The sequence below is a fragment of the Penicillium expansum genome, assembly GCF_000769745.1.
Source record: "Penicillium expansum strain MD-8 chromosome Unknown contig17, whole genome shotgun sequence".
Classification (NCBI taxonomy): domain Eukaryota; kingdom Fungi; phylum Ascomycota; class Eurotiomycetes; order Eurotiales; family Aspergillaceae; genus Penicillium; species Penicillium expansum.
In genome coordinates this window covers 75154-100517 of record NW_015971330.1, presented here as the reverse complement: position 1 = coordinate 100517, position 25364 = coordinate 75154, and the positions used below count along the sequence as shown (strand labels likewise).

At 49.3% G+C, this 25364-nt stretch overlaps 10 protein-coding genes across 10 annotated transcripts; 5 read left to right on the top strand and 5 right to left on the bottom strand.

Annotated features, from left to right (window-relative positions):
• Positions 1–54: 54 nt before the first annotated feature.
• Positions 55–1122, top strand: PEX2_006420 (uncharacterized protein; the record flags this gene model as incomplete). Its single annotated transcript, XM_016737919.1, has 2 exons — positions 55–95; positions 159–1122. The coding sequence occupies 2 exons, from the start codon at positions 55–57 to the stop codon at positions 1120–1122; spliced, it is 1005 nt and encodes a 334-aa protein (XP_016597893.1).
• Positions 1123–1298: 176 nt separating this feature from the next.
• Positions 1299–3293, bottom strand: PEX2_006410 (chaperonin-containing T-complex alpha subunit TCP1; the record flags this gene model as incomplete). Its single annotated transcript, XM_016737918.1, has 6 exons — positions 1299–1682; positions 1743–2777; positions 2839–2943; positions 2998–3083; positions 3143–3190; positions 3251–3293. The coding sequence occupies 6 exons, from the start codon at positions 3291–3293 to the stop codon at positions 1299–1301; spliced, it is 1701 nt and encodes a 566-aa protein (XP_016597892.1).
• A 229-nt stretch (positions 3294–3522) lies between these two features.
• Positions 3523–5557, top strand: PEX2_006400 (proline--tRNA ligase; the record flags this gene model as incomplete). Its single annotated transcript, XM_016737917.1, has 5 exons — positions 3523–4052; positions 4122–4252; positions 4305–4365; positions 4418–5478; positions 5547–5557. 5 exons carry the CDS (start codon positions 3523–3525, stop codon positions 5555–5557), a joined length of 1794 nt encoding a protein of 597 aa, XP_016597891.1.
• Positions 5558–6604: 1047 nt separating this feature from the next.
• Positions 6605–8734, bottom strand: PEX2_006390 (uncharacterized protein; the record flags this gene model as incomplete). Its single annotated transcript, XM_016737916.1, has 1 exon — positions 6605–8734. The coding sequence occupies one exon, from the start codon at positions 8732–8734 to the stop codon at positions 6605–6607; it is 2130 nt and encodes a 709-aa protein (XP_016597890.1).
• A 2435-nt stretch (positions 8735–11169) lies between these two features.
• PEX2_006380 (3' exoribonuclease family protein) lies at positions 11170–12171 on the bottom strand (the record flags this gene model as incomplete). Its single annotated transcript, XM_016737915.1, has 2 exons — positions 11170–11981; positions 12036–12171. The coding sequence occupies 2 exons, from the start codon at positions 12169–12171 to the stop codon at positions 11170–11172; spliced, it is 948 nt and encodes a 315-aa protein (XP_016597889.1).
• A 2064-nt stretch (positions 12172–14235) lies between these two features.
• PEX2_006370 (phosphatidylethanolamine N-methyltransferase) lies at positions 14236–17415 on the bottom strand (the record flags this gene model as incomplete). The annotated part of the gene is made up of 4 exons (XM_016737914.1): positions 14236–14298; positions 14363–14453; positions 14518–17113; positions 17241–17415. 4 exons carry the CDS (start codon positions 17413–17415, stop codon positions 14236–14238), a joined length of 2925 nt encoding a protein of 974 aa, XP_016597888.1.
• A 1370-nt stretch (positions 17416–18785) lies between these two features.
• Positions 18786–20141, top strand: PEX2_006360 (kinesin family protein; the record flags this gene model as incomplete). Its single annotated transcript, XM_016737913.1, has 1 exon — positions 18786–20141. The coding sequence occupies one exon, from the start codon at positions 18786–18788 to the stop codon at positions 20139–20141; it is 1356 nt and encodes a 451-aa protein (XP_016597887.1).
• A 377-nt stretch (positions 20142–20518) lies between these two features.
• On the top strand, positions 20519–21600 carry nbp35 (Fe-S cluster-binding ATPase; the record flags this gene model as incomplete). The annotated part of the gene is made up of 2 exons (XM_016737912.1): positions 20519–20603; positions 20654–21600. 2 exons carry the CDS (start codon positions 20519–20521, stop codon positions 21598–21600), a joined length of 1032 nt encoding a protein of 343 aa, XP_016597886.1.
• Positions 21601–21790: 190 nt separating this feature from the next.
• On the bottom strand, positions 21791–23224 carry PEX2_006340 (endonuclease/exonuclease/phosphatase family protein; the record flags this gene model as incomplete). Its single annotated transcript, XM_016737911.1, has 3 exons — positions 21791–22652; positions 22708–22964; positions 23018–23224. The coding sequence occupies 3 exons, from the start codon at positions 23222–23224 to the stop codon at positions 21791–21793; spliced, it is 1326 nt and encodes a 441-aa protein (XP_016597885.1).
• Positions 23225–24342: 1118 nt separating this feature from the next.
• On the top strand, positions 24343–25287 carry PEX2_006330 (uncharacterized protein; the record flags this gene model as incomplete). Its single annotated transcript, XM_016737910.1, has 1 exon — positions 24343–25287. The coding sequence occupies one exon, from the start codon at positions 24343–24345 to the stop codon at positions 25285–25287; it is 945 nt and encodes a 314-aa protein (XP_016597884.1).
• Positions 25288–25364: the final 77 nt, after the last annotated feature.

Sequence of the window (25364 nt, the reverse complement as noted above, 5' to 3'; positions counted from 1 at the left end):
AAAGTTCCGCCAACAACTCCAATCCTCAAATCTTCCACTGCAAAACCACCCAAAATGCCTCACAAACACAAGAGACGCGGCGAGGCCGATAAAGCGTGAGCACTAGAAACATACCAGGTCTTTTCAAAGCCCAAAACTAACGATTCCCCTCGTGTCAGCCACTTCGATCTCCCACCCTCAGAGATCGCAAAAGCACTCCCAGTCCGTGATGTAGTCAAGCCCAAGCTAGGCAAGAACGGCAAAAAGCTCAAGGCCCAAGGCAAAGACCAAAACCAGAGCGCCAACAAAGCACCCACCCACCGCCTCAAAAATGTCACCGAAGACGACACCCCGAGAGCATTCCGGCACCTAATGCAATACCAGCAAACAGGTCGACGGGCACCATCGGGACTAGAGACGGGCGAGCGCCCGAACAAGCGCAAGCGCAATGCCACAGAAGACGCAACTTCGTCATCGAAGAAGCCCGCGAAGGCAGCGGAAACGCAAAAACCCAAACCCGCCGCCAAGGAGAAGCCCGAAATGCCCAAGATCATGGCTGGCGAGAGGCTAGCCGAGTTTGTAGCACGTGTTGACCGCGAAATGCCATTGTCGCAGATGACCAAGTCGGTCAAGACGGGCGACGCGAAGAACAAGGAGCAACACAAGCGGACGAAGCATGAGAAGCACCTGCTGCGGCTACAGAAGGGGTGGCGTGAGGAGGACGCTAAGATCCGGGCGAGAGAGCAGGAGGAGCGGGAAGAGCGGGAGGATGATATGGAGGTTGAGTTGCGGCAGTGGAAGGAGTGGGAGATTGAGGCTGCTGGAGGAAAGAAGAAGGCTGCTGCGAAGAGAAACAAGAAGAAGGGGACGAATGCCGATGATAGCGGTGACGATGATCCTGACCCTTGGGCCAAGCTGAAGAAGCGTGACGAGGAGCGGAAGAAGAATCCATTTGAGGTTGCGAAGGCGCCGCCTCAGTTGGTTAAACCCCGGGAGATCTTTAAAGTGCGTGGTGGGGCTAAGGTTGATGTTGCCAATGTGCCTGCTGCTGTCGGAAGTTTGAGACGCCGTGAGGAATTGGCTAGTGAGCGGAGGAATATCGTTGAGGAATACCGGAAACTGATGGCTGCCAAGCGGCAGTGAGGGATATAGATCTAGTAGAATGGTTGTTTAGGGCTACGGGTTTCATGTATCTACTTTGCGAGAAATTGGTTCATATGCAGTTGCAGCAGAAATGAGAATTTACTACTGCTGATCATCTATGTCACATCATATTACTGCCTTTTTTTGGGATTGGGGTAGTCAAAATGAGATCAGGCTTAGTGGCCGTGGCCATCATCCTGCGGCTGCTCGGGGTCCAGCTTGATGATCGTGTCAATGCGCATGATGGATATGCAAGCCTCCACGGCACTCTTGAGCTGCTTGATCTTGCTCATGCTAGGCTCCAGGACACCGGCCTTCAGAGTGTCGTGAACCCGTCCCTTCGTCAGATCCAAACCGTAGTTGCGGTAAGTCTTCTTCTTAGCAATCGCCTTCTCCTCCTCGTTAGCATCCCCGTCCTGTACACGCTGTGACAGGGCGTGGCGGACACGGAGCTGAGCAACGAGCTCAGATGAATCCTTAGCTGCGTTGACTGCCAGAGTCTTGGGGATGACAAGAAGAGACTGTGCGAATTCGCCAATGGCCAATTGCTCACGAGAACCCTGTAAAGCAAATGTTAGACACCAACATAGAAGAAAGGAAGATCGAACAATACTACTTACAACTGTGACTGCGAATTCCTCAAGGTAGATGTGAAGTGCGGTTTCCACAGCTCCACCGCCGGGAACAATACTTCCACTCTCCAAAGTGCGCTTGATGGCACAAAGAGAGTCGTGAACAGAGCGTTCCATCTCGTCTAAGCTGTACTCGTTGGCACCACGGAGGATAATGGAAGCCGCAGTGTGGATCTTGGTGCCCTTGATCAGGATACATTCGTCGTCCGAGATACGCTCTTGCGAAACCGACTCTGCGTGTCCAAGGTTTGATGCCTCGAACTTCTCATCTCCGTTGAGGTCAGAGAGGGTGCTGACCATGGTGGCACCGGTGGCCCTAGCAATGCGGCGCAGGTCCTCCTTCTTGCAACGACGGACAGCCATGGCTCCCTTCTCAACGAAGAGCTTGAGAACCATATCGTCGATACCCTTAGTCGTGAGGACGACGTTGGCACCAGACTTCAGGATCATATCAACACGCTCCATAACAATGCCGGACTCCCGCTGGCGGATCTTCTCCAATTGATCGGGGTCTTCCACTGTAATCTGAACACCAAGCTTCATCCGCTCCTTCTGCAGGTTCATGTCGAGAATGGCGATCTTGGCATCTGCCACGTGGGTTGTCATAGCCTGGGAAGCAACAGTGCAGTTCAACGCGTAACCGTCCACGAGTACGGACTCGGTGCCACTCTTTCCGTGAGCCTTAAGCAGGTTCACGGCCTTGACTGGGTATTTGACCTCGCCTCTCTGGTTCACAGACTTCACCTGCAGCATTGCGTCCACACACATGTTCGCAAAGAAATCGGAATCGGAACCGATGATCTTGCTGGACATGGAAGTCTTCGCAATGTTGACCAAGCTCTCCTTTCCGATATTATCCACCTTAGTCGTAACATTTTCATTCATATACTTGACGGCTTCGCGCAGGGCAAGTCGGTATCCGTTGATGATCGTGGTAGGGTGTATACGGTTCTTCATCAACTCGTTGCCTCTCCGGAGAAGCTCAGCGGCGATCAGAACAACTGAGGTGGTACCATCTCCGACCTATTGAAATTCGTATTATCAGCGTGTGTGACTGGGATTTGTGTGTTGTAGAGGCCCGTACCTCCTTATCCTGTTGTTGGGCCAGATCAACGAGGATCTTGCCCGCAGGGTGCTCAATATCAAGGAGAGATAGAATAGTAGCGCCATCGTTCGTCACAGTCACATCCTGCTAGATGTTAGAAGCTGCAACCAAGCTCTGCGGAGTTTATCGTTTCCATACCCCTATGTCGTCCACCATCATCTTATCCAAACCGGACGGACCGAAAGAGGATTTGATGACATTGGCGATCGCCTGTGTTGCCAGAACTGCAAGGAATCAGCTACCAATCCCTAACAACGGCAAAATCATCAATAATTCAACATACCATTCTGCTCACGGACATCAGCACCGGTGATTTTCTGCCCACCCAAGACTGTGCGAGACTGGTCAGTTTATTCCAACAGAAACGATAATCGATCAGATAAAAACTCACAGAGCGTATCCGCATTCCGCGGCGCCTCAAAAATGCCTGCCATATTTAAAACAGACGATGTAATATGAGCTATTCGAGTGCGATGGCAGAGCTGTCTGGCTTCGGGGGGGTGCTGTGGGCACTAAAAGTTCTGCCGGGGCGGTGTGCTAGTAATTTTCGATATCGCATCCCACTTTACGGAGGGGAGTCATACCCCGATTTCGCTTGCTTCCAATCCTTTTTTCGACTCGGGTCTCCCTTTCATTGTCTAGTCAGACGCTTGCTTCTTCAATATGGCTAGCCAGAACCCCAGCGACACCCCCGCCTTCGAGGGCGCCGCCCCCCAGACCCTGCCTGACCGCACTCAAACCCCCGCCGATGGCGAGGCGGGTGAGTCAAAGAACGCCGCCAAAAAGGCCGCGAAGCTCGCAAAATTGAAGGCCGATAAGGCTGATAAGAAGGCCTCGAACAAGGGAGAGAAGGGCATTGGCAAGCAAGAGGCCAAGAAAGCTTCTAAGAAGAAGGTCGATGGTGCCGCTTTGATTGGTATTGATGTCTTGAAGGAGGAGGACTTCTCCGGCTGGTACCAGCAAGTTCTCACCAAGGGTGATTTGCTGGACTACTATGATGTCTCCGGTTGCTTCATTCTCAAGCCTGCGTTGTTCTTCATCTGGGAGGAGATCCAGGAATACTTCAACAAAGCCATCAAGGGAATGGGTGTCAAGAACTGCTCTTTCCCTCTGTTCGTGTCTGAGGATGTCCTCCAGCGGGAGAAGGACCACATTGAGGGCTTTGCCGCTGAAGTCGCCTGGGTTACGCATGCGTAAGTCGTCCCCCAACCCTATAATACCTTCTTATACTCCAGTTGAACCGCACTAACGTATACTTCTAGTGGTTCGACTCCCCTCGAGAAGAAGATTGCCATTCGCCCTACTTCTGAGACTGTCATGTACCCCTACTACGCCAAGTGGATTCGCAGTCACCGCGATCTCCCTCTTCGTCTCAACCAGTGGAACTCAGTCGGTGCGGCCCCCGTTCTTTCTCCATACCCTCGAAATGTTACTAACATCAACAGTGAGATGGGAGTTCAAGCACCCTCAGCCACTGCTCCGCTCTCGAGAGTTCCTTTGGCAAGAGTATGTCTTCGACCCTCTTTTCTATTGAAAATAACATACTAATAATGTGCAGAGGTCACACCGCTCACCTGACTGAAGGTGCTGCCCGCGAGGAAGTTCTGAGCATCCTCGACTACTATGCCAAGATTTACCAGGAACTCCTTGCCGTGCCTGTTGTTAAGGGCCAAAAGACCGAGAAGGAGAAGTTCGCCGGCGGTAACTACACCACCACTGTCGAAGGCTACATCCCCGCCACTGGCCGTGGTATCCAGGGTGGTACCTCCCACGGACTGGGCCAGAACTTTAGTAAGATGTTCGGCATCACCGTTGAGGACCCCACCGCTACGGTCGATGAGAAGAAGCCCCCCTTGCACGTCTGGCAGAACTCCTGGGGTCTGTCCACCCGCTCCCTGGGTGTCATGGTCATGATCCACAGTGACAACAAGGGTCTGGTCCTGCCTCCTCGTGTGGCTGAGGTCCAGGTTATCATTGTTCCCGTCGGTCTCACTGCCAAGACCACCGAAGAGGAGCGTGAGAAGCTCAACGCCGAGGTCGACGGTCTCGTCGCCGTCCTCGTTGCTGCCGGCGTCCGTGCCGACAGTGATAAGAGCAGCTACTCCCCCGGCTGGAAGTTCAACCAGTACGAGCTCCGTGGTGTGCCTCTGCGCATTGAGTTCGGTCCCGGTGAGTCCGCCGGTCAATTTGTTACCACCGCCCGCCGTGATATCCCCGGCAAGGATGGCAAGGGTAGCATTCCGATCGCCGAGCTCGCTACTGGCGTTCCTGCTCTCCTTGAGACCATCCAGTCTGATCTGTACACCCGCGCCGACGAGCAGTTCAAGGCCCACCGCATCAAGATCACCAACTGGGATGACTTTGTTCCCGCTCTGAACAACAAGAACATTTGCGTCATTCCCCACTGCTTGACCGAGGAGTGCGAGGATCAGATCAAGGACATGAGTGCCCGCAAGGCTGAGGAAGACTCCGGCGAGGCTGAGGATGCTAAGGCTCCCAGCATGGGTGCGAAGTCTCTGTGCATTCCTTTCGAGCAGCCCGAGGGTCTTGAGCAAGGTGTCACCCCCTGCTGCAACCCCAAGTGCCAGCGTCTGGCTGAGAAATGGTGCATGTTTGGCCGTAAGTTTCTAATCCCATGGTTTTTTTCCCTTATGATTTATGACAAAACACTAACTAACTCAATATAGGCTCTTATTAAGCTATTATGCTGCATCCATATCAGGTCTTTCATCTGCTGCCGCCAAAACTACCATGAAGTCCGAAGCACCAGTGGTCGTTACCACCGAGTACTGAAGGCATCACTCTCCGGTGCACAGTGAAACAAGGCTGAAGCATCAGACTATACGGCATTTTCTTCTGTGGGTTCCAAGGCGTCCCTTCGATATGTTGAGTTGTCAATGTGGAGTTTAAGGGGAAATGGCAGGTAGTGGCAATGATATTATGAAAATGAGATATGTCATTATTGCTTTTCTAAGATTCCCTTTTTTTTTCAATCCGGGTGGCTCCTTTGATATCCGCAGCCCCGTAAACTAGTATCGGGCTAACAATAAACAGGATATAAATAGCACAAGATATCAGCCCTGGGGCATCCGAAATCCCGAAATTCCGTGCCCAAAACCCTGGCTGAGCCTCTAGCCCAACGAGAATCTGAAAGCTGAAACAAAAGTGAATTCAGTACAAATATGATCATAGGATTGATAGAAGACATCTAGAGCTACATGTATATAGGATCATTTGGCACATAATACTCCTTTCATGAGGGAAGAGCCAATTATCTGCAGAGCGAGTAATATGATACTGATATATTTAGCAAACTCTATGGAGCTTTATTATACAGTGGTAGTAATGATGACAAGAGTATTGACACGACAGGAACTCCGGCCAAATTATGCAACCGCAATATAAGACAAAAGAAGCAAATAACTGGAGGTTGGCAGAGTCCGAGATAAGGCAAGAGAAAAAGAGAAAGATTGAGAGATAGACTTGGGTTAATTTAGACGGAATATATGGATACAAGGTGTATGAGGTTGACAGAGAGAAGGATTGACCGGCGTCATATCGAAGATTGATTCGACAGGGCCAAGAGAAAAAGACTGCAAAGGATTGAACAGCTTTTTTTTGGAACGAAGGCAAGAAGACGAGAGAGAGGCAGGAAGAAAGTCATGAGAGCATCGTTATCATGCGGCAAAATGGAAACATCCCCGCCCGAGTTGGTGAATCGTTCCAAAAGAACGTCGATTCCATCCTAGTAAGTCTCAACCGAGCGCGAACCTCGAAGCTGCATGCGAGCACGAGACAACGGCGACAGACTATTCCCGTAAGGATTGGAGGCACCACCGCGGCGAATCTGCTGAGGCCAGTACATGAGTTTCTGCGCCTCATCTGGCGAAGCAGCATCAATGACATAGCGGATGTTATTCTCGTCGACGCCTTCGATCTGCACACGCGGTGGGGGACTCGGGTTAGGAAGGTGGATGATATCATCGTCACTATCTTCATGCGAGGAATTACTCGAAGGAGCTGAGTGAGCTTGCATGCAGTAGACTGTGCCGGGGACAAAAGGCACATCAGAGCCCGAACAAGCCATAGCAGTGAGGTTACCGATGGATTGTGAGCGTCCTCGCTTGCGAGATACAGAGGGGCTTGCGCAGCCGCTAGTTGAGATAGGTTGCTGTTCGCTGCTCGCATGCAGCACGTCGAGGTATGTGATTGGCTCTCTGGATCCGGGGCGGGTGATGACAGGCTCTTCGTGGGGTTGGAATTCGGCCAGGAAGCCTGGGGTTGGGGCTGGGGCGTCGGTGTGTCGACGGCGAGCGGGGGAGCCCGAGACTTTTCGTAGGAGGCGGTCGTAGCCAACGCTGGTTGAGATGCTACGGCGGGATTCGAGGGTGCTCTTGTGCTTGGATGAGCTCTTGTTCATGAGCCGGTTCTTCCCTGAGGAGCTTCGGTGAAGTGTGGTTGCTAGTCGGAAGTCGTTGCTGAACTCGTTTTTGTCTGACGCGGGCGTGAATGGAGGCCCTGGGGCGGGGACGGGGACTCGGCGGAATGCCTCGTGGGAATTGACCTCGCGGACTATGGCGTCCTGCAGCGTCTCGTACGTTGGATGGGAGCCTTGGATAGACTTATAAGCCTTGGTGAAAAATTCCATCATGTCGGAGGGTTTAAAGCGCGATGATTTAAGGGGACTGATGGGGGTGGAAACTGGCAGAGGACTGTTCATCACTTCTGCGATGCTGGGACCCTGTTTCAATTCGCTGGTTGAGGGTGTTGGCGGCTGGATAGCACGGTGCGCAATTTTAGGGCGTCCTTTGGCAGCTAATTGCGTATTGATCGAGAGACCTCGCGCATTCTTTTTAGAATTCGGCTCTGTTAACTTTGGCGGAGGGAGCGATATTTGTGTGCTGCGAGCTATTGTAGCAGGTGGTCGTGGCACCGAAGGAGCCTCGACGGCGCTTTTACTATCACCCATGGGGATAGGAATTGTAGGGCTGTCAGGCAGCGGAGTGTTGCTCCACCTTTTTCCTTGTTTGTAGGCAGCGGGAATACCCAAACGCTGGACAGGAGTTGGGGGAGCATCTTCTTGTGGGACAAAGTCTTCGTCCGCAGACAGGCTTGGCGCAGATCTCTGGGATTTGAGGCAATTGCCAAGTTGGGACTGTGGTCGTGTAGATGAAGTACCCGAGCCATCATGGGAGAGCTTTTTCCGTAGATTTTCTGCTGACGCCCAGCTAGGCTTCCCTGGATCCCGCTTCCTGGCATTGCGCCGTTGGCTTTCTGGAATCTGTACCCTACCAGGCGCAGCTGGTGATGACCGAGAACTTAAGTGAGACAAAGAGCGACCAGGGCTGCTATATTTCGCAATATTTCTGTCGGCCACATCCTCTTGGTAAAGCGCTGAGAGTATACCCGACTTAGCAAGTCCATTGCGGCATTGGATCCGTAGAAACCGGGTCATGTTTCTTTCCGCAACATCTTCGTTGTATAGGCTGGCAGGAGGAGAAAGTGGTACCGGGGTAGTTGTTTGATTATTCTCGGTAGAGAACAGAGCATCCATCAAGTCGATATGTCGGCCATTTTTGGGTTTTTGGGGTACGAAATGAGAGCTGAGAGGCCGTACTTGGGATTGAGAAGAGGTCGACCGTTCCAGTCGATCATGTAGATCTTCGAATTGCTTCTCGATCTGATCAAAATGATGAGCCACATCTAGTGACTGCGAATCTCCGGACGGGAAACCACCCTCGAAGTGACTTTGTGTAGGCGAGTCAACCGCCGTGTGAAAGTATGGTTGATCTATACCACAACCCTCGAGCCCAAGGCTGGTTGCTGGACGAGAAAGAGCCTTCTCCACCAGTAATAGTTTCTTCAATCCAACCATTTTGAAGATATGAAGTAGATATCAAGCGCAAAACCGGCGCGCAATTGAAAAAGGAAGGGCAACGGTAGTGTAGACAGGGGGGGAAATATAATAGAATAGTGTCAAGCTAGTTATTAAAGGAGCGACGAGACCAGCGGTCATAAAGAATTGAACAAGTTGATGTCATAGCATCCAAGCTCGAAGAATTGAAGCTTGTCACACGGTTCAGGTGTCATATCATAGTGGGAAAAAACGGGAGAAAGAAGAATAATGTCAAGTCAAAGGCCCAAAAAGTAGAATAGGGCTCTAGTATCCTATGAAAGCAGAGCGCAGATCTATCACCGGTCTTGTGCCTAGGTCAGGGGAAGTGACCCGGTCTTCTCCATGATCCTAAGATGAGGCGCGACGATTCTAACGCTAAAAGTTTAAGAATATCCGATGCACACTGTCTTTTTTTCTTTGTTTCATAATTTACTTCGGCACTGCTTCGGCAATTGCAGCTCGAGTCTTTCTCTCCTTTTCGAGACCATTTTGGGGGATTTCTTTTACCCAACACTCATATCTTGTGAGATCCAGACTGCATCTGAATGGGTCATTTCTGCAGCGAGTGGAAATTTCCTTGTTCTCAGGAAACGTTCAGGCTGCATCATAGGCTCGGAGCTTAAGAGCTGCCCCATCCGTGGCTGTGATCCACACGTGAAGTTTTTCTGACAGGAATCCATATTTGGGCGATGGGCGAGAATTCGTTCTGGTGATTTCCCATTGATATCCACCAGCGATCGTGCACCAATCAGCGATTCATTGAACGGTTCCAATGTCTAATTACGTCGAACAAGAGAGAGCGATAGTGGATTCGGGGCTTGAATTGTGGCATCCGATGGAGTTCCAATTTCCGCGCGAGCCGGTCATTGGTGCGACGAGGTGATCGCCAGACCGTGAGCCGTCTAGTTAGCGGGAACACACGAACCGAACACCATTTTGGGCCGGGCTTTGGTTGAAGGAAATAAAGTCGGACGGAGCAATCCGACGGGTATGGAGCTGCCTTAGACTCAGAGACAAAGAAAAAGCAAAGGTAGTTGAGAGCGGATCTCGGATTCATTTCCGCAGAAGTGTAGTCCCGTATATGTTGTACGTACTACGGTATACTACGGAGGTACGTAGTATTCCGTACTCTGTTCACTACTCTCAGGGGGAAATTGCACACTAGTATACAAGTCGATCTCTCACGTTCAACCTTGGAAACCCCTGTGGAGTTCTCGACTCCTTCAAGGTCTATTGTTGTACTCCGTACGGAGTACTCGGTACTTTATGCGACATATTGTACGGAGTACGATGTACCCATATGTGGTATATCGCGAACTCCTTAGATCCGATATCCCACGATCGATCGATTCCCTATATTCTCGATTCCGATGGGTCTTGTACTAGATCGGCATAACTTGATTTAGGGGGAAGCCGGACATTTAACCGTTAAACGTTCAACTTTATCTACCCCTTTTTTTTTAAAAAAAAAAAAAAAAAACTAAAAATGTGCTGAGTGTTGTCTGATTTAATTTGACTTATATTATTTATTGTAATTGGTATGGAGTACACATAAAAGGAGAAAAATAGACAGATGATCAGGCAATGAGACTGCTGTAAGAATGATGTCTTGCCCAACTCGGTGCTGTGGCAGTGGCGTATCGTGTGTCCGGATGAATATAAAAGTCACTCCTTCTATGTTGTATAGTTTAACAGACAATAGGTACGGAATAGACTGCCTTGTGATATGGAAAGCAGTCCATGCGTACCCAGTTGGAGTTCTCCACTTGTTGGCGTTATGAGCAATTCACAGCCAACTTCCAAGGACGAGGGCCAAGCATCTTACTAGAGTTAATAATCAGACTCAAGTGTCCAACATATACCATCGGTTCTTTGTTGCTATGTCTGTACCCCCCTTTTGTATGTTCCTCTACTTCGTAGTCGAGATACACCTACTCCGTAGAGGTGCTCCGTATACGTATCGGTGTAACACATTGCTGGAGAGATTAAAACCACGAATTGTTTCATTCGCTTGGCATTATACGTATGTTGTAGTAAAGGGGTCTGGTCACCAAAAGCCACTCACTCCACCTTTCGCATAGCCCGGTAGCCTAGGGGACTATGTTAGACAAGGGTTTCGTCTCTAGTAAGACAATAGATGAGTCAACAAATCATAATGGGAAGTAGAGGTGGGTTATATGAAGGGGGTTGTGGTCACGGTAGACAACATGAACTGTATCGAAGTCTGGTGATGGCGGCCACACCCATGGCCAAACACTACATCTTCTCGCTTTTTAGGGTACGTCTAGTCCTGTGACACAGCTTCAAGTCGATCGTTAGATAGAAACACCCCCAAAAAAACTAGCTTATTGCTACATCAATGATAGAGCCTGTAAACTTCATTCATTCGTTATGTGGTGTGACTATCTTAAGACTTAAGCAAAAGACCTAGCGATAGATTCCCTCACAGCCTCGGCCAAGACGGTGTTAGCGCCACGAGCCGCATCGACAGCTCCGTCAATCAAAGCTTCATGACCCGTACGCCCATCGTCCTTTTCAAGAGCTGCCCTTGAGCTATCACCCTTGAGCCAGAGCTCAGTAATCTCATCGCGCGCAGGCATATATGCCACCACACAAGCCGACAGAATTGATCGATGTTCCGCTGGATCAATGTCAAGCATGAGTCGTGGGGCAGATGATGCGGATTGATTTGGATCGTCCGAAACCAGAGCAGCCACGCCACCAGACACAAGGTCAAGACAGTCAATGTGGGCATCGGCAATGGCAGCAGAAGCCGCTGTGATACAGCCGGCGAGAACGTTCATCATTCCCCACGACGCATCATGCGAGTCCGGGGCATCACCCCACCAGCGGTCATCCTCTGCTTCAATGATTGTAACAGTGATATCGAGACCACTCTTGGGCCAGCGCTCTGCAATGATTGCGCCACGGAGGGCGGTCTCTAGATGTACACCAAGGTCACGCTCACTGGCATCACGGATATGTCCTTTCCGTTTGCGGGCGGCGAATGGCGCGTACTTAACATGAGTGGTGAGAACGAGGTTTGGCGAAAACGCAGCAGAGCGGGGGAGTGGCTTTGGTCCGTGGACAGTGCAAGCCAGCTTGAGTGCTGAGGAGGGCGGGATCAGAGATTTGGGGTTGGAGCGGGCGGCAGCGAGGGAAGCGGATGGTTCAAATTCAAGGTATGAAGAGCCTGAGGCAGTTGGGATCAATCCAGTTTTGAGAACTAGAGCATTGAGAGTTAGCTGCGATCAACAAGAAACTTGTCGGCAATTCATACAGATTTTCCGTAATTCAGCGGGTTGGCGCTGGCGCAGGGCGCGGTTTGCAACGCCTGTCGAGGATTCTTGGAGGGATGCAAAGACTGGAGGTCTTGTGCCACCAGGTGGCCCATTGATACGTCTTCTGTCAGCCATTTTAGGTAATTTGGGGCAATACTGAAGCTGTCGAGAGATCGCAATGGTTGCAAGTCCCAAAAACGGAAATCTTGGGAGTTTGCACTGTTTGTAGGCCCCACCGACTAGCGCCGTTTGGGTTTTTGGCGACTTTTCTTCAATTTTTTGCTCTTCCTTTGCTTTCTCTTCTTCACACACACTCTGCAATCACAGAGAAAACTCCATCTAATGTCGATGGAGTTGACTCTTGATGATAGTTGATATTTCATCACCATATCTATCACTAAGATGCTAAACGTGAGTACCCTTCAACCCCTCCAACCCTGTCTACATGATCGAGAGAGTTCCAACTCCTGTTTGGCGACAAAAAATGGGCCATGAACAAACATGCATCACCATCTGATAATGACAACAACTTCACCATTGTCTTGCAATATTTCACTGCTATTCATCAGGGACTAACAATTGCTTAAAGACAGGAATAAATCCCCTCTTCACTTTTTTGGAGTACATTGGGAAGCTCCATGAAAATTTGAACTAATAAGGTAAGACACCACTTTTCCCCCTTGCCTTTCCCACCTGCACTCATTATGATGAGAAAACATTTTCAGTTCTGCTTCTGCAAAATTTTTGAAGATAACAAAATACCTTACCAAAAACTCCTGATCCTTCTTGAGTCATTATCATTGTCTTTCAACCATCCTGTCAGTGACAAGAGTGCTGACAAGTCAAAAGATCTAGCTGTAATTTTCACATCATTGGTACTCTACCTCTCTATCTACCCAAAAGGTACATCAATTGTCTTTCTTCCATTGCACGTCTCCCCCAGTTATTATGATGACAACCAGTCTATCCATTCAACGACCTCTTTGAGGACCGCCCCTCAGGTTGCACCCAAGCCGTACAGCATTGTGAGGAATACAGGCGTCGATCCACTGTTTTCCATCTCCCTTATACTGGACCTTTTGTGCCTTCGGGTGTGAATGGGAGGAAGGTTGTGGAGCCTGGAGGCTTTGGGCTCGTCGTCGTCTGATTACGTTCTTTGCATTGCTGTCTTGTCCGCGGCATGGTACTGCTATACTTGGCTTGTGTTGGTTTCCTAATGCTGGGCTGCTTATCCGTCTTGGGTGACAGTTCGGTGCGAGGGGCCAACAGGGGATGGGATGAGTTAAACGGCTTGACTGAATACTATATACGCTTCCACTTTTGCTTGCAATCGTGAAGCTATTCGTGCCTGTTTTGCTCCTTCGGGTCTTTCGGACTTTCGCTGACAGCATTCAAAGCTTTACCTAGGCCTGCACTTTAGAGTACCATTTTATATAATTTAATACAAATACATGAAAAACACATTTGCATCGCAGTAAACTTGTCTGTCGCACGTAGCAGAGTAATCAAGTCCGAATGCGACTGGTGAAGCTGCATGCTAACGTTCGGATATCTTTTCCGATGCGAGGTAAACCTGATAGAAAGGTGGAAGCAGATACGGAGTAGTCGAAGTCACTTTCTTTGGAAGCCCTTAGGTTATAGGTACTCTGCGCTCTGTAGTCCATTAGAACTACAAGCCCTGATGAAGATAGCCACTTTTTACTTTTTATATCCACGGTATTACCATTAGTTCTATATCTCATTCTCGCAAGAGTCCTATAAAATGAAGTCAATTATCACAAGCAAAGCAATAGATTTCTCTTAAAGCTATGTACGACGAAGTAGAGAAGAAAAAGTAATTGGCCTATAACCAAAACGTCCCCAAAAGGCAAGACACATGAAAATCACCACTGCCACCCACCAACCCCTGAAATCTAGACAAAACCATCATGGGAATCATTACCTTTAACCTCGCATGATCCTTTACATGCAAGGCAAGGAAAGCAAAACAGGACAACTCCTCTTTTCTTCAGAACAAGATTTTTCTTAATTGTGACATCTTTCTTTTTTTTGTGATTTTGATTTTCTTTTTTGCCATAAAGCATTAATTGTCGAGCGCCAAATCCACTTGAGATTGACACGTCTCGTTCAACCCCAGTCATCCCCTGCCATCGTGGAGGTATGGCTGGGTTGGACGTATTGTGAATCTGCCATGAGGAATCATTCTTTGCTCTCCTCAAGTGGCGTTGTCGTTCCATTGGATCTTGACATGCTGTAGGGAGCCTGCATCATTGACAAGTTAGCTTTGGTCCAACAGCCAAATTCCAGTCTGTATCTTGATACTTACGAGAACTTTCTTGGCATTGCAGATTCTCCAAGCCAGATTCCGCACGTTGCCATCCGATTTGACAACCTCAGGGGCTAACTCGATACCAAACCTGCGCGACAAAGGGGTCAGAATATGATACATAATCGGAACGATAATCAAGAAAGGAAACTTACATCTGATGAACCGCAAAGACAACACGCTTGGCAAACTTGCCATCACGTTCCACAAGGCTACCGAACTGCTCATCAACAGTCTCCGGGGCAATTTCAGGATCACGATCGAAACAGTTACGAACGACCGGCAACAAGGCATTCTCAACAGCCGATTCCACGAGGGAATCGCCATCGGCAATAGTTTCATCCTCATCCGACCGGCGAATGAGAATCTCAAAGGGTCTCGAGATAGCCATGACATTGTGCATGCCGTTGTGGTGGTAGCGGAGTTCGAAGACACCCTGGGTCCAGAAGAGTTTGTCACCAGAAAGAAGGATCTCGCCAGATGCGAACTCGCAGGGCTCCTGGCCGTGATGCTCGGATGACGGGATAACAACATCACTAGTGAGGATACCCTTTTCACAGGTCGAGTTGTCGTATGCACCTTCGTTGGTTGCAACCCAGCGGCCTTGCGATGATACACGAGTGACCTCTCGCGAGGTGTTGTCTGTGACCCGGTAAAGACCAATCCAATCCTTCTTGCTGTGGTGGAGCGGGGCAGTCCATTTAACCTTGATCGGGGAGCCGTATTCAAATGTCAAGTCCTTCAGATCACCGCGGCGGTCCAGGGGCATGCGCGCGTTTGCACCTTCACGACCCTTGTTCTTTTCGCTCTCCTCGAAGGACAGAGCATGGGTACCTTCCACCGACAGAGAATAATCGCGGACGTCGAATCCAGCCAGGTCTGCATCAATTCGGGAGATGGTGACGCGAGCAGGGTACTTTTGGAAGAGCGCAGTGGTGTCTTTAACAAAAGTGTTGACACCCGCGGCAAGTTTGGGTCGGGCGTTGTCAAGCATCTCCTCAATGAACTCGAAGGAGTCATCGAACATCTTGTCAACACTTCCGTGCAATTGCTTGAGAGAGGGTGGCAGTGACCGCTTCAGACTCTTGACGAGACCCGCATCCTGGCGAAGGCTACGACCGTACAGCTTCTGCATATGAGGACGTTCGACGAATTGAATGAAAGCCAGACTCAGGATGTGGCTCAGCAAGGCGAGGAAAGTGACAGCTCCACTACTGGTGATCAGAACAGCACCCCACACGCCTGCGAGACCTAGAACACGCTCTGGGTTGTTGAGGAAGCGGTAAATGCCATTGTAAGTGAGCTTTGGAGAGTCATCGAAGAAAAAGTCTCCGTAGAACCAGCCAAATTCACCGAGTGACTCGTAGATGCTGACCGAAGTCCAGATTTGCAGACTGATCAGGCCGGCTCCGAGCACATGTCGGAACAGAACCAGACCATAGCCCCAATCGGCCGGGAATGTGTACATCTTCCACACGGCAGCAATAAAGCTAGAGTAACACAAGATCATACTGAGATGATAAGTGCCCTTCCATTGGTTCCACGCTTCCTGCGGCGTGTCGCCATACTTAACAAAGTGTCTTGTCCAAGACTTGGTGTTAGACTGGTTCCGAAGGATATACCCAATGCCTACGGAATACCAGATTCTGGAAGCGGCAGCGAGCACCACGAACAGCAACTGATACCCTGGTGTAGATGGTGTCAAAGCTGTAATGGAGAATACAAGAAGCTGAACCAGCATGATTGATGAATCCGTGGTTCTATACAAATCCAGATTGTGCAATCCCAGGAGGTTGTGGACTGGCTGCGGCGGCTTGGCCGAATACGAAGATGTCGCGTTGGGAGCCTGGTCTTCAGACGGAGTTGGCGCTGTCGGAGTGTCTAGATCGGTGGGCAAGTTGGAAGAAGAATCCGCACAGGTAGAGGGGCGCTTTCTGGGTGGTGGCGGATTATAAGTCTTGTCGATGTGCGGGTTCTCCACAAGAACGAGGAAAATGAATTGTGCTGCATGGGCAATGATCGAGATGAGTAACACCTTATAGCTGGCTGCCATCAGAGAGATTCCGTAGTAGCCCGCATAGCCAACTGAGTACATGGGATGAGGTGCCATTTCGAACACGCCATCGAAAGTCAATTCTTGGTCAATGAGGTAGAAGAAATCACCCCAATACCAGGCATAGTCCTTGACCACTCGATGCGCATCCAGTTTGACCCAGAGGTTAAACAGCACTAACACGATACCTGCGGACCACCGGAGAACTGTCATGAGAATACTCTCGTCGACGGGTTGGTGGCCACAAGCTATCGCGAAAAGGCAGTAAGAAGTGAAGTCACACATGAGGATCAAGTCCACCAGACGCCTAAACACAAGCCAGGTGTTGTATTCAATTGGAGCATTGTCGAACGAGTAATCCTGCGGGATCTTGGTCTCCAGTTCCCGCTTGATCCAATTATACAATTTAGGGTGGGGGTTTTCCCCAGTGGCTGGGTTGACAAAGACCTTGGTCTTCTCGGCCCATCGAATCAGTGTCTTGTGGTGCGACTGATTGTGAAGCAGCCACCCGATTCCTGCATTGTAAGCCAGGCGCCAGAAGAGGTAGGTGGCTGCAAAGACCGGGATTTTGGCACCCGCTGGGAGTGCCCAGAGAAACAGAACATGACCAGCCAATAGAATCAACACCACAAGATCACCAAAATTCTTTGGCTCGGAAGGCAAAAGCAATTGGGAGACCATGTCATGAGTCTGAGGGACTGTAAACACTATGAAGATACATCGAACCCGGTTAGCAGCGGGATCTCGACAAAACACGGAGGGTTTGATGCATCCAATTAATTCCTATATTCAATTGCAAGCATAATTAACAAATAACAAGCTTACCTTTTCCATCGGGAGTTCTCCCAAAGGTCTTCGATTCTTTGCCATCTTTATCTTCGATCTCCACTTCCCCAACGGCTGCTAAAGCCTCGCGACCGACTGTTGAATCGACGCGTGTATTTCTCTCACGTAGCCCATCAATATCTTGATGGGCCCCTGTTGAAAGGCCTTGATCCATGGTGTGCCACTTTACAAGGGTGTTGAGAGAGAGAAAACTGTTGAGACGGAATGTGACGACAGAAGCATGTGATAGTCGAAAAGGCGGAACTATGCTTAGTCAGTGGGGGGGAAACGTTACAGAGCACTGCTTAATGATTTGTCCGCCTTTGTGTTCAGGGGTTTTGTCCTGACTATGGGAGGTCTCTCTCTTTTTTTTTCAAAAAGACAAAGAGAAGAATTTACCGAGGAGACCAATTGGTATTTATATCAATTCCGAGCAAGAGTGGAACCGTTGAGACTCGTGAGGCCTCTCAAGACATGCGGGCCTCCGAATGGAGCGGAAGGGAAAAGAAATGGGGGTCTTTGATCAACTAACGCTAAGTGGCTCTAGTCCGCTTCTTCGCTACGGGTTGTTGGGAAAAACCCTCATCTGATCCTATTTTGAATAGGCTTTTGGACACCCACCTCTTCTATCCTTTACTCTCTCGCCCATGGATATACAACACCGATTAATAGCGGGGTATTGTGCAGTGCGGCAAGTGCGGCAGCCTGTGCAAGTTGTGTGCTCCAATGGCACATACCGTGTACGGAGTACACTTACCGCCTATTCTGTACATAGATTGATATGCGCATTTGTCTGTGGGCTCGAGCCCTGTACGGAGTATATAGAATGCATTGTGATCATACCCGCTGGTTCCACGGGCGAATGGGATGATCCACGGCCAGTGGAGTACTTGACATCATCCAATCCAAATCCCTGGTTGTTGATCAGGGTCAGAACTGAAACCCCTGGTGTTGTACAAACTGTATTTCATACAGGCACCGTTTATGTCAATGCATTCTCGATAATTGGTACTCATAATACCACATTGCCTATGTTGTACCTCACTGGGTTGTGTGTTTACTACGTGATATGCAAGAGGCGATCCAATCTAAGCTGCAGCCCAGATGTAGCCTTTAGGTCTGTCTACATCTATCATGCTGCAGTGGAGGTGCTAGGTCAAGACTCTGGCCCCGTGGTTAAGTGCTGACAGGGCCCGGGATTCTTCTAACCCTGTGGGGCTATTTATTGTTGAGTGGTTTTTATGCTGTTCACAATTAACCGGCCTCTACTTGAATAGGCGTATAAACTAGTGGCAGGTTCAAGAGTCCTTTGAGATTTGAATGCATGTTCTGGCTTTGTGACGTCCATCCCAAATTCATTTACATGAGACTCACTTAAATCACAACAGAGGACTCAAGCCCTGGCCTATACTGTACCATGTTGATCGTATTGATGTCTTGCCCCGCCCGGGTTGCTGCCTCGTTGTTACATAAGCCAACTACGCGACAGCTCGTGTTCTCGTGTTTCTTCTCCTCTAGACACCATACCACTCACATCTAAAGAATATGAATATATTTAAAGTATGGATGAGATGGCGACCTCTCAACCCGAGCGTGGCCGAAACGGGAGAAATACAGCGGGAATACGGCCAGCATCACAATAATCCACAGTCATGCATCTCCATTACTTCACCTTTACAAGCTAAAGCACTTTCTACCCGAGAAAAATCCTGGAAGAGTGGGTTCTCGTTTGATGGGATCATTGAATGTGATGATAAGAACCACTTGGTATTCAACCGTGTTGTTGCACCAATCATCCCACAGGTTCTGGAGGGCAAGTCTTGCAATTTCTTTGCATACGGCCACTCAGGTAGCGGCAAATCACATACCATGATTGGCTATGATTTTGAACATGCCGATGAGTTTGGGCTTTGTTTGGCTGCTGCACGTCAACTGAGCGCTGCGCTAGGAGACATCAATATGGAGGACAGCAACCATCAATTCGGCATTGGGCTTCGTGTGTTTGAATTGCGGAAGAATATCGCATTTGATCTCCTCAATGAGCGGAATGAGTGCTTTGTCCGCGAGGGATCCGATGGGCGGGTCTACATCCGTGGCGAAACAGAAATGCTGGAAAATGGAAAAGTGAGAGTCCGACCAATTGCTACGAAGGCATGTTGGAGCTTTGAAGAGCTGCACAAGGAGCTACAAAAAGGCTTGAAACACCGTAAGACTGCGACATCGACAGTGCACGATCAAAGCTCGCGCACGCATGCTGTGATCGAACTGGAAATCATCACCAAGGATCTTCTCAACGCGCGCAACCAGGTGGTTGAGCGGCAATCAGAGCTTGTTCCAGTGGGAAAACATGCAACTGATGTTTATATCGAGGAACAATATCGTGCGATTATCCAGACAGAAGAGGGGAAATTCGTTCCAAATCCTGATTATCAAGTGGATCAAGCACGCGTCGATGCTGCAGAGACTAAAAAGGCCGAGTTTGAAGCTCGTGTGAAAGAAGCAGAAGAGCATGAGTCTAGAGTATTTGCAACTACCGCTCAAATACATCGATGTATTGGTGGGAAGCTTGTGTTTGTTGATCTGGCCGGCGCTGAGTTCCTTTCCAGTACGACTGGGTCTGCACTCAAACAGACCCCCCAAGAGAAGCAAGAAGGGAGGCAGATAAATACTGATCTCCTCGCATTAAAAGAAGTGATCCGAGCCCGATCGAGCAAAAAATCACGTATTCCATACCGTTCCTCTCCATTGACTATGGTGCTGCGCGAGCACTTCGAGGCATCAACCGATACTCATTCAGCCATGATCTTGACTGTCTCACCGGAGGCCAGTCAGTATACTGCAACTACAAATACACTAAAATATGGAGATCTGGTTGGCTTAGCAAATGGACACAAAAGATAGTTAGGTATGTATCATCCACAGTGGATTGTTATAGATGTCGGCTTCTCCATGCATACTTTATTCTCTGATTAATTTACCCGTTTATCGTACAATATACCCATGGTTATTTAGTATGGGCTACATAGTATAAATATAGTGTTCGTCTCGATTGAAATATCTTACTTTCGACTTTCATACACTTGGTCTGCAAGGGCTCCGACACCGCAGGTATGACTTACCCCACCAATCGCAGCGGGGTTTTAGTCATCCCCGCTTATCAAGCATCAATCCGCCACCGGACGTCGAATTTCTCTGTTTCTTGCGACTGCATAACATTTATCTTCTGATTTTTCGTCGCTTGCTCTCATTTACATTGCCACACAGAGCAGCAATTTAAAATGGCGCCCTATGTGGAGGAGTTCGTCGAGGAGTCTCTAGCAGTTTCGTCCAAGGTGACGCCCAGCCTTGTCGCACCCGAACCTGGTACGCATGCGCAGAATCATTGACACAATACACACACTAACTCTCTTCAGAACATTGCCCAGGCCCTGAATCCGAGCAAGCTGGCCAAGGCGATGCCTGTGCCGGTTGCCCAAACCAACAGATCTGCGCCACCGCGCCCAAAGGCCCCGACCCCGACATCCCAATCATCACCGAACGACTCTCCCAAATACGACACAAGATCCTAGTTCTCTCCGGAAAGGGAGGAGTCGGCAAATCTACCTTCTCAACCCTCCTCGCGCACGCATTCGCCGCCAACCCAGACTCCACCGTCGGCATCATGGACACCGATATCTGCGGGCCGTCGATCCCCAAAATGATGGGCGTGGAGTCAGAGACCATTCACATTAGTAACGCCGGCTGGAGTCCCGTCTGGGTGACGGATAATCTGGGCGCGATGAGTGTGCAGTTCATGCTGCCCAACCGGGATGATGCGGTGATCTGGCGCGGGCCCAAGAAGAACGGACTGATCAAGCAATTCCTCAAGGATGTGGACTGGGGCGAGCTGGATTATCTGATTGTCGATACGCCTCCTGGGACCTCTGACGAGCATTTGTCCGTCAATTCTTTGCTGAAGGAGTCTGGCGTTGACGGTGCCGTGGTCGTGACTACCCCGCAGGAGGTCTCATTGCTGGATGTTCGCAAGGAGGTCGACTTCTGCCGCAAGGCCGGCATTAAGGTATTGGGCTTGGTAGAGAACATGTCTGGATTTGTCTGTCCTAACTGCACACACGAGTCGCAAATATTCCGAGCGACAACTGGCGGCGGTCGCCGGCTGGCAAAGAAAATGGGCATTCCTTTCCTAGGTGCTGTTCCTCTGGATCCCCGCGTTGGCATGGCGTGCGACTTTGGCGAGAGCTTTGTGGACAACTTCCCGGATAGTCCCGCATCCAAGGCAATCAAGCGCGTCGTGCGCCTGGTGGGACAAGCGGTTGGGGAGAACCCGGATGATGTTCTCCCAGAAGATACGACCGATTAAAGTGCTTTTTCTTTTTTGGCTTATTTACACAGCGCGATGCATATGGATATATTTTTGCGAAATACCTCGGCGTTTGGGATATACATAGCATAAATCATGACTTGATATGGTTGGCCAAAATGGCAAATGAACACATGCATATTCACCACAAGTTTGGATTCACATCTCAAGTACTCGCTTTCCGTGGCCCTTAGTAGGCTCCATATACCAAAGCCAATTGGTCAATCTCGTCATCGGCTTGTCCCATGAAACCCACAACCGCAAAGCCATCGGGGGCAGTAAACGTCTGGCAATTATCAGTTGAGGTGCCTGCCTCCAAGGTTTTACCAGTACTGGTAGTAGCCTTGATATAAAAGTTGCGAGTGTGGCTATTATACTGCCCAGTACAGAGCTTTGTCTCCGTCCAATGCTCTCCAGCGCCCAGGGTAAGGGAGACCTTAGTGCCACCAGTTCCTCCATGGCTAAATGATGTGCCATCCTTCAACTCTAAACCAACAGCATCCAGCCTCTTCGCACCAGAGAAAGTAATCACAGAAGCAGCAGGCGACGAAGGGATCTTCGGCAGATCATTAAACCAGGTCCCATGCGGACCACCGGAGAACTGACTTTGTCGCAGCGATGGCGAAAGCGACCAAGTGAAGTTCACAAGAATCGGGTTGTGATCGGAGAGAACGGCTCCCAGATACTTGGGGTCAGTGTTTGTGAACTTCCCGCCATCATAGGCGAAGCTGTCTGCCTTGAGCGTCACAACGTTAGACCCCCGGTACAGCACCTTATCAACAGTCTCGCAGGTCTCAACAGAAGACGGGTTGTCACATAGCAAGGCATCTGCCCCAGCTGTAGGGTAAACACCATCTTTCTCAAGCTCGACCCAGGGGTCTGCGAGGCCATTCTGAGACTTGAAAACGCGAATGGCCGTGTCATCCGCGCGCGTGTATCGACTGTTCGTATCGCCCATGACTACGACGGCGTTACCAGTCGACCAGGTGTCGATGTAATCTGCGACCTGCTGCAGGTTGGAGTTTCGGGCAGTTTCGTCGTCTTTCTCGGTGCTTAAAGGGAGTCAGTTCTTAGATCTACTACAATGTGAGAATAGCTTCCACTCACCCGGCGTCGGCGTGGACGTTGTAGAAGTCGACATAGACTCCCTCAGCCGGGTTCCAGCGCATGAATGTGAGGCCCTTCGGGGTCAAACAGTCTGAGCCGGATGCATCTGAGCATTTGTTCCATTTCACGCGTGTGAAATCTATCCAGTCGTGGGTGGAGATAGTGTTCAGGCCACTTCCAATGGCTGCACCGCCGGATGTAGCGGTCCGGTAGGGGTGATTATCTGTTGCGTAAATGTTGGCATGGTAGTTGAAATCCTAAATCGTGGTTAGATCAATTGACATATTAGGAGGGCCTGATGGAGCGGTACCTCCTGCATATTGATGATATCGTAGCCATACTTTGAGAAGTAGGTGCCGAGCTGTTTGGCATTCTCGGTTTTTGTCCCATTGACATCATTTGATTGGAGGAGTTCTGGCAGACCTGCGACGTTGAAGCTCAGCGCCGTGAATTTACCACTTGTTTCTGCTGCGCTGGCCAATGCCGGCAGAAGAACGCTTAGGAGAATGGTCTTCATCTGGAAAAGAGACTACCTCGACTTTGTAAAGTGCAATATATCCTAAAATAATTCGTGGGGTGGGCTGCGGATGAGAGTTTCCAAGATGATGGGCCTAGTATATATACTCCGTAGGACTTTGTGACTTTGTGGCATAAATCCAACTCGATCATATGAATAATTCTATCTAGGTAGCGATCTACAATCTTTAATATACAATACATAGTTAGTTTTACGCCAAGAATTGACGACCTAATATTCTCCGTACGCTAATGCACATGTGCAGTTGATTAACAATGATTGGCAGTGTCATTTCCTCTTTGCTCTTAGGTGCGTATGGAGACAGGGGAAGCCTCGGAGAAATGATCCTGCAGAAGTCTCACATCACCTTAAACTCAGGGGTACAACATACAACATATGTTGTACGGAGTATAACATAAATTAGCAAGTTCTCATGATAGTATTAGCCTCGGCTAACTCCGTACTTTCATCTTCTCTAATAAACTTGGGGCACAATATGCTAAAGTGGTCATGCACATAGGCACATTTTTAATTCGATTGAAGGAAGTATCCCTCAATGAGACATCTTTGAACATGAGGTCTTAGTGCTCGGACCAAGACCTGATGATAGCTAAAAATTTGAAATACAACAACCAGGTACACAACGTTGTAGGCAACAATAGCAGACATCATGACATTGGTACTCCGTCGACTTCTTTGTCTACACTCTCGTGTTGGTTTATAATGTTCTCTTTGTCGACAATCGTCTACTTAATTGCTATTCTTGTCACACTTGATGCGCTCGCCGTTCTTAGTGTCTCCAACTTCAACTTCTTTGTCCACTTCTCAGTGTCTATTTAAGGCCGTAGCCTCGGCTGCTATTGCCATTGTCTGTCTTGTTCGAGTGCTGATATTTTTGTCAACTCTTTGTGTACAATGTTCCTTCCCCCCCNCCCCCCCCCCCCCCCCCCTTTGTATGTACTTGAAAGCCATATTCTGGTCGAGCATGCATCACCTCCTCGGCTCACATCTATATAATCCTCGGTCTCTCTTAGTATCATATAGACAAATACAAGTTCATCATCCATCATTCAATACACCACTCAATAACCAGTACTTTAGTTTTAATATCCACAGATATGCCGGGTTGTTGTCGATGGAATTGTTTCGGCCTCTGCCGCCGCCCCCGCACCTCCCCCAGTTTTGGCCCTCGCCCTTCCGGCGATGCTCCTATAGAACTCCGAGTTATACCTCGCCCTACTCCGGCAGCCCTACCCATCCCCGACCCTGTTGTCCCTGTCGATAATCCCGTTTCCATATCTTCTCAGCCTGGTGCTTCCCCATCCGTTAACCCAAATGATTATCAGTACGGCGAGCGCGAGATGTGGGGACACTTGCGACAAAGATGGATCGATGATGCAAACGAGCCTAACTGTACAGTGCAGCCACCAAATTTTGAATTTAGAAAGTTGACCCACGCTAAACACCGGTCCGAAAGATGGACATCAAATTTCAACCGCTGGATCTCAAGGCCCCCGACCCTTCAAAGGGACCTCGAGGGTTGTGGTCTCCCTGTAGGTAACGAAGATTATCATGATGTTAAAATATCGAAGAACTCGGTCTTTGAGCACTCTAAAAGAGGAAGGGGAACTAACTTTTATCATATCTCGACTGCAATGGGAGTTATTATCTTGAGAAATGTTGACAGATACGATGGACCTTGGTGGAGCCAGATTGCCCTCGCACAGTACGATATTCACTTCGCCCGGAATATCTTGAGACACATCTACCTCGAAAACGTTATCAACGCGGATACCAGAGACTTTATACAAACGATTTGGGTGAAAACTCAACCACCTAATTCCCAGGGGTTTCAGCCATCTCCAGCATCAGTAAATCAAGTGACCTGGAACTTTGATACCCCCGAGTATAAGGCCATTCTAGGCACAGAGCTTGGGAAGGGGGTGGCTGCTATTGTTTTGTCGGCATTTCCCAGAGGTACACATCGTATCACCGGAATCGTGGTCTGGAAGAAGTCTATCATGCAGATACGATTTGATATCGAAAACAAAGCTTACATTTAAACAGGCAGAGGCAATTGTAACTGGAGAGCTATTAAATTCCAATTTTTCTATTAGAATGAATGTATTAGAATGAATGT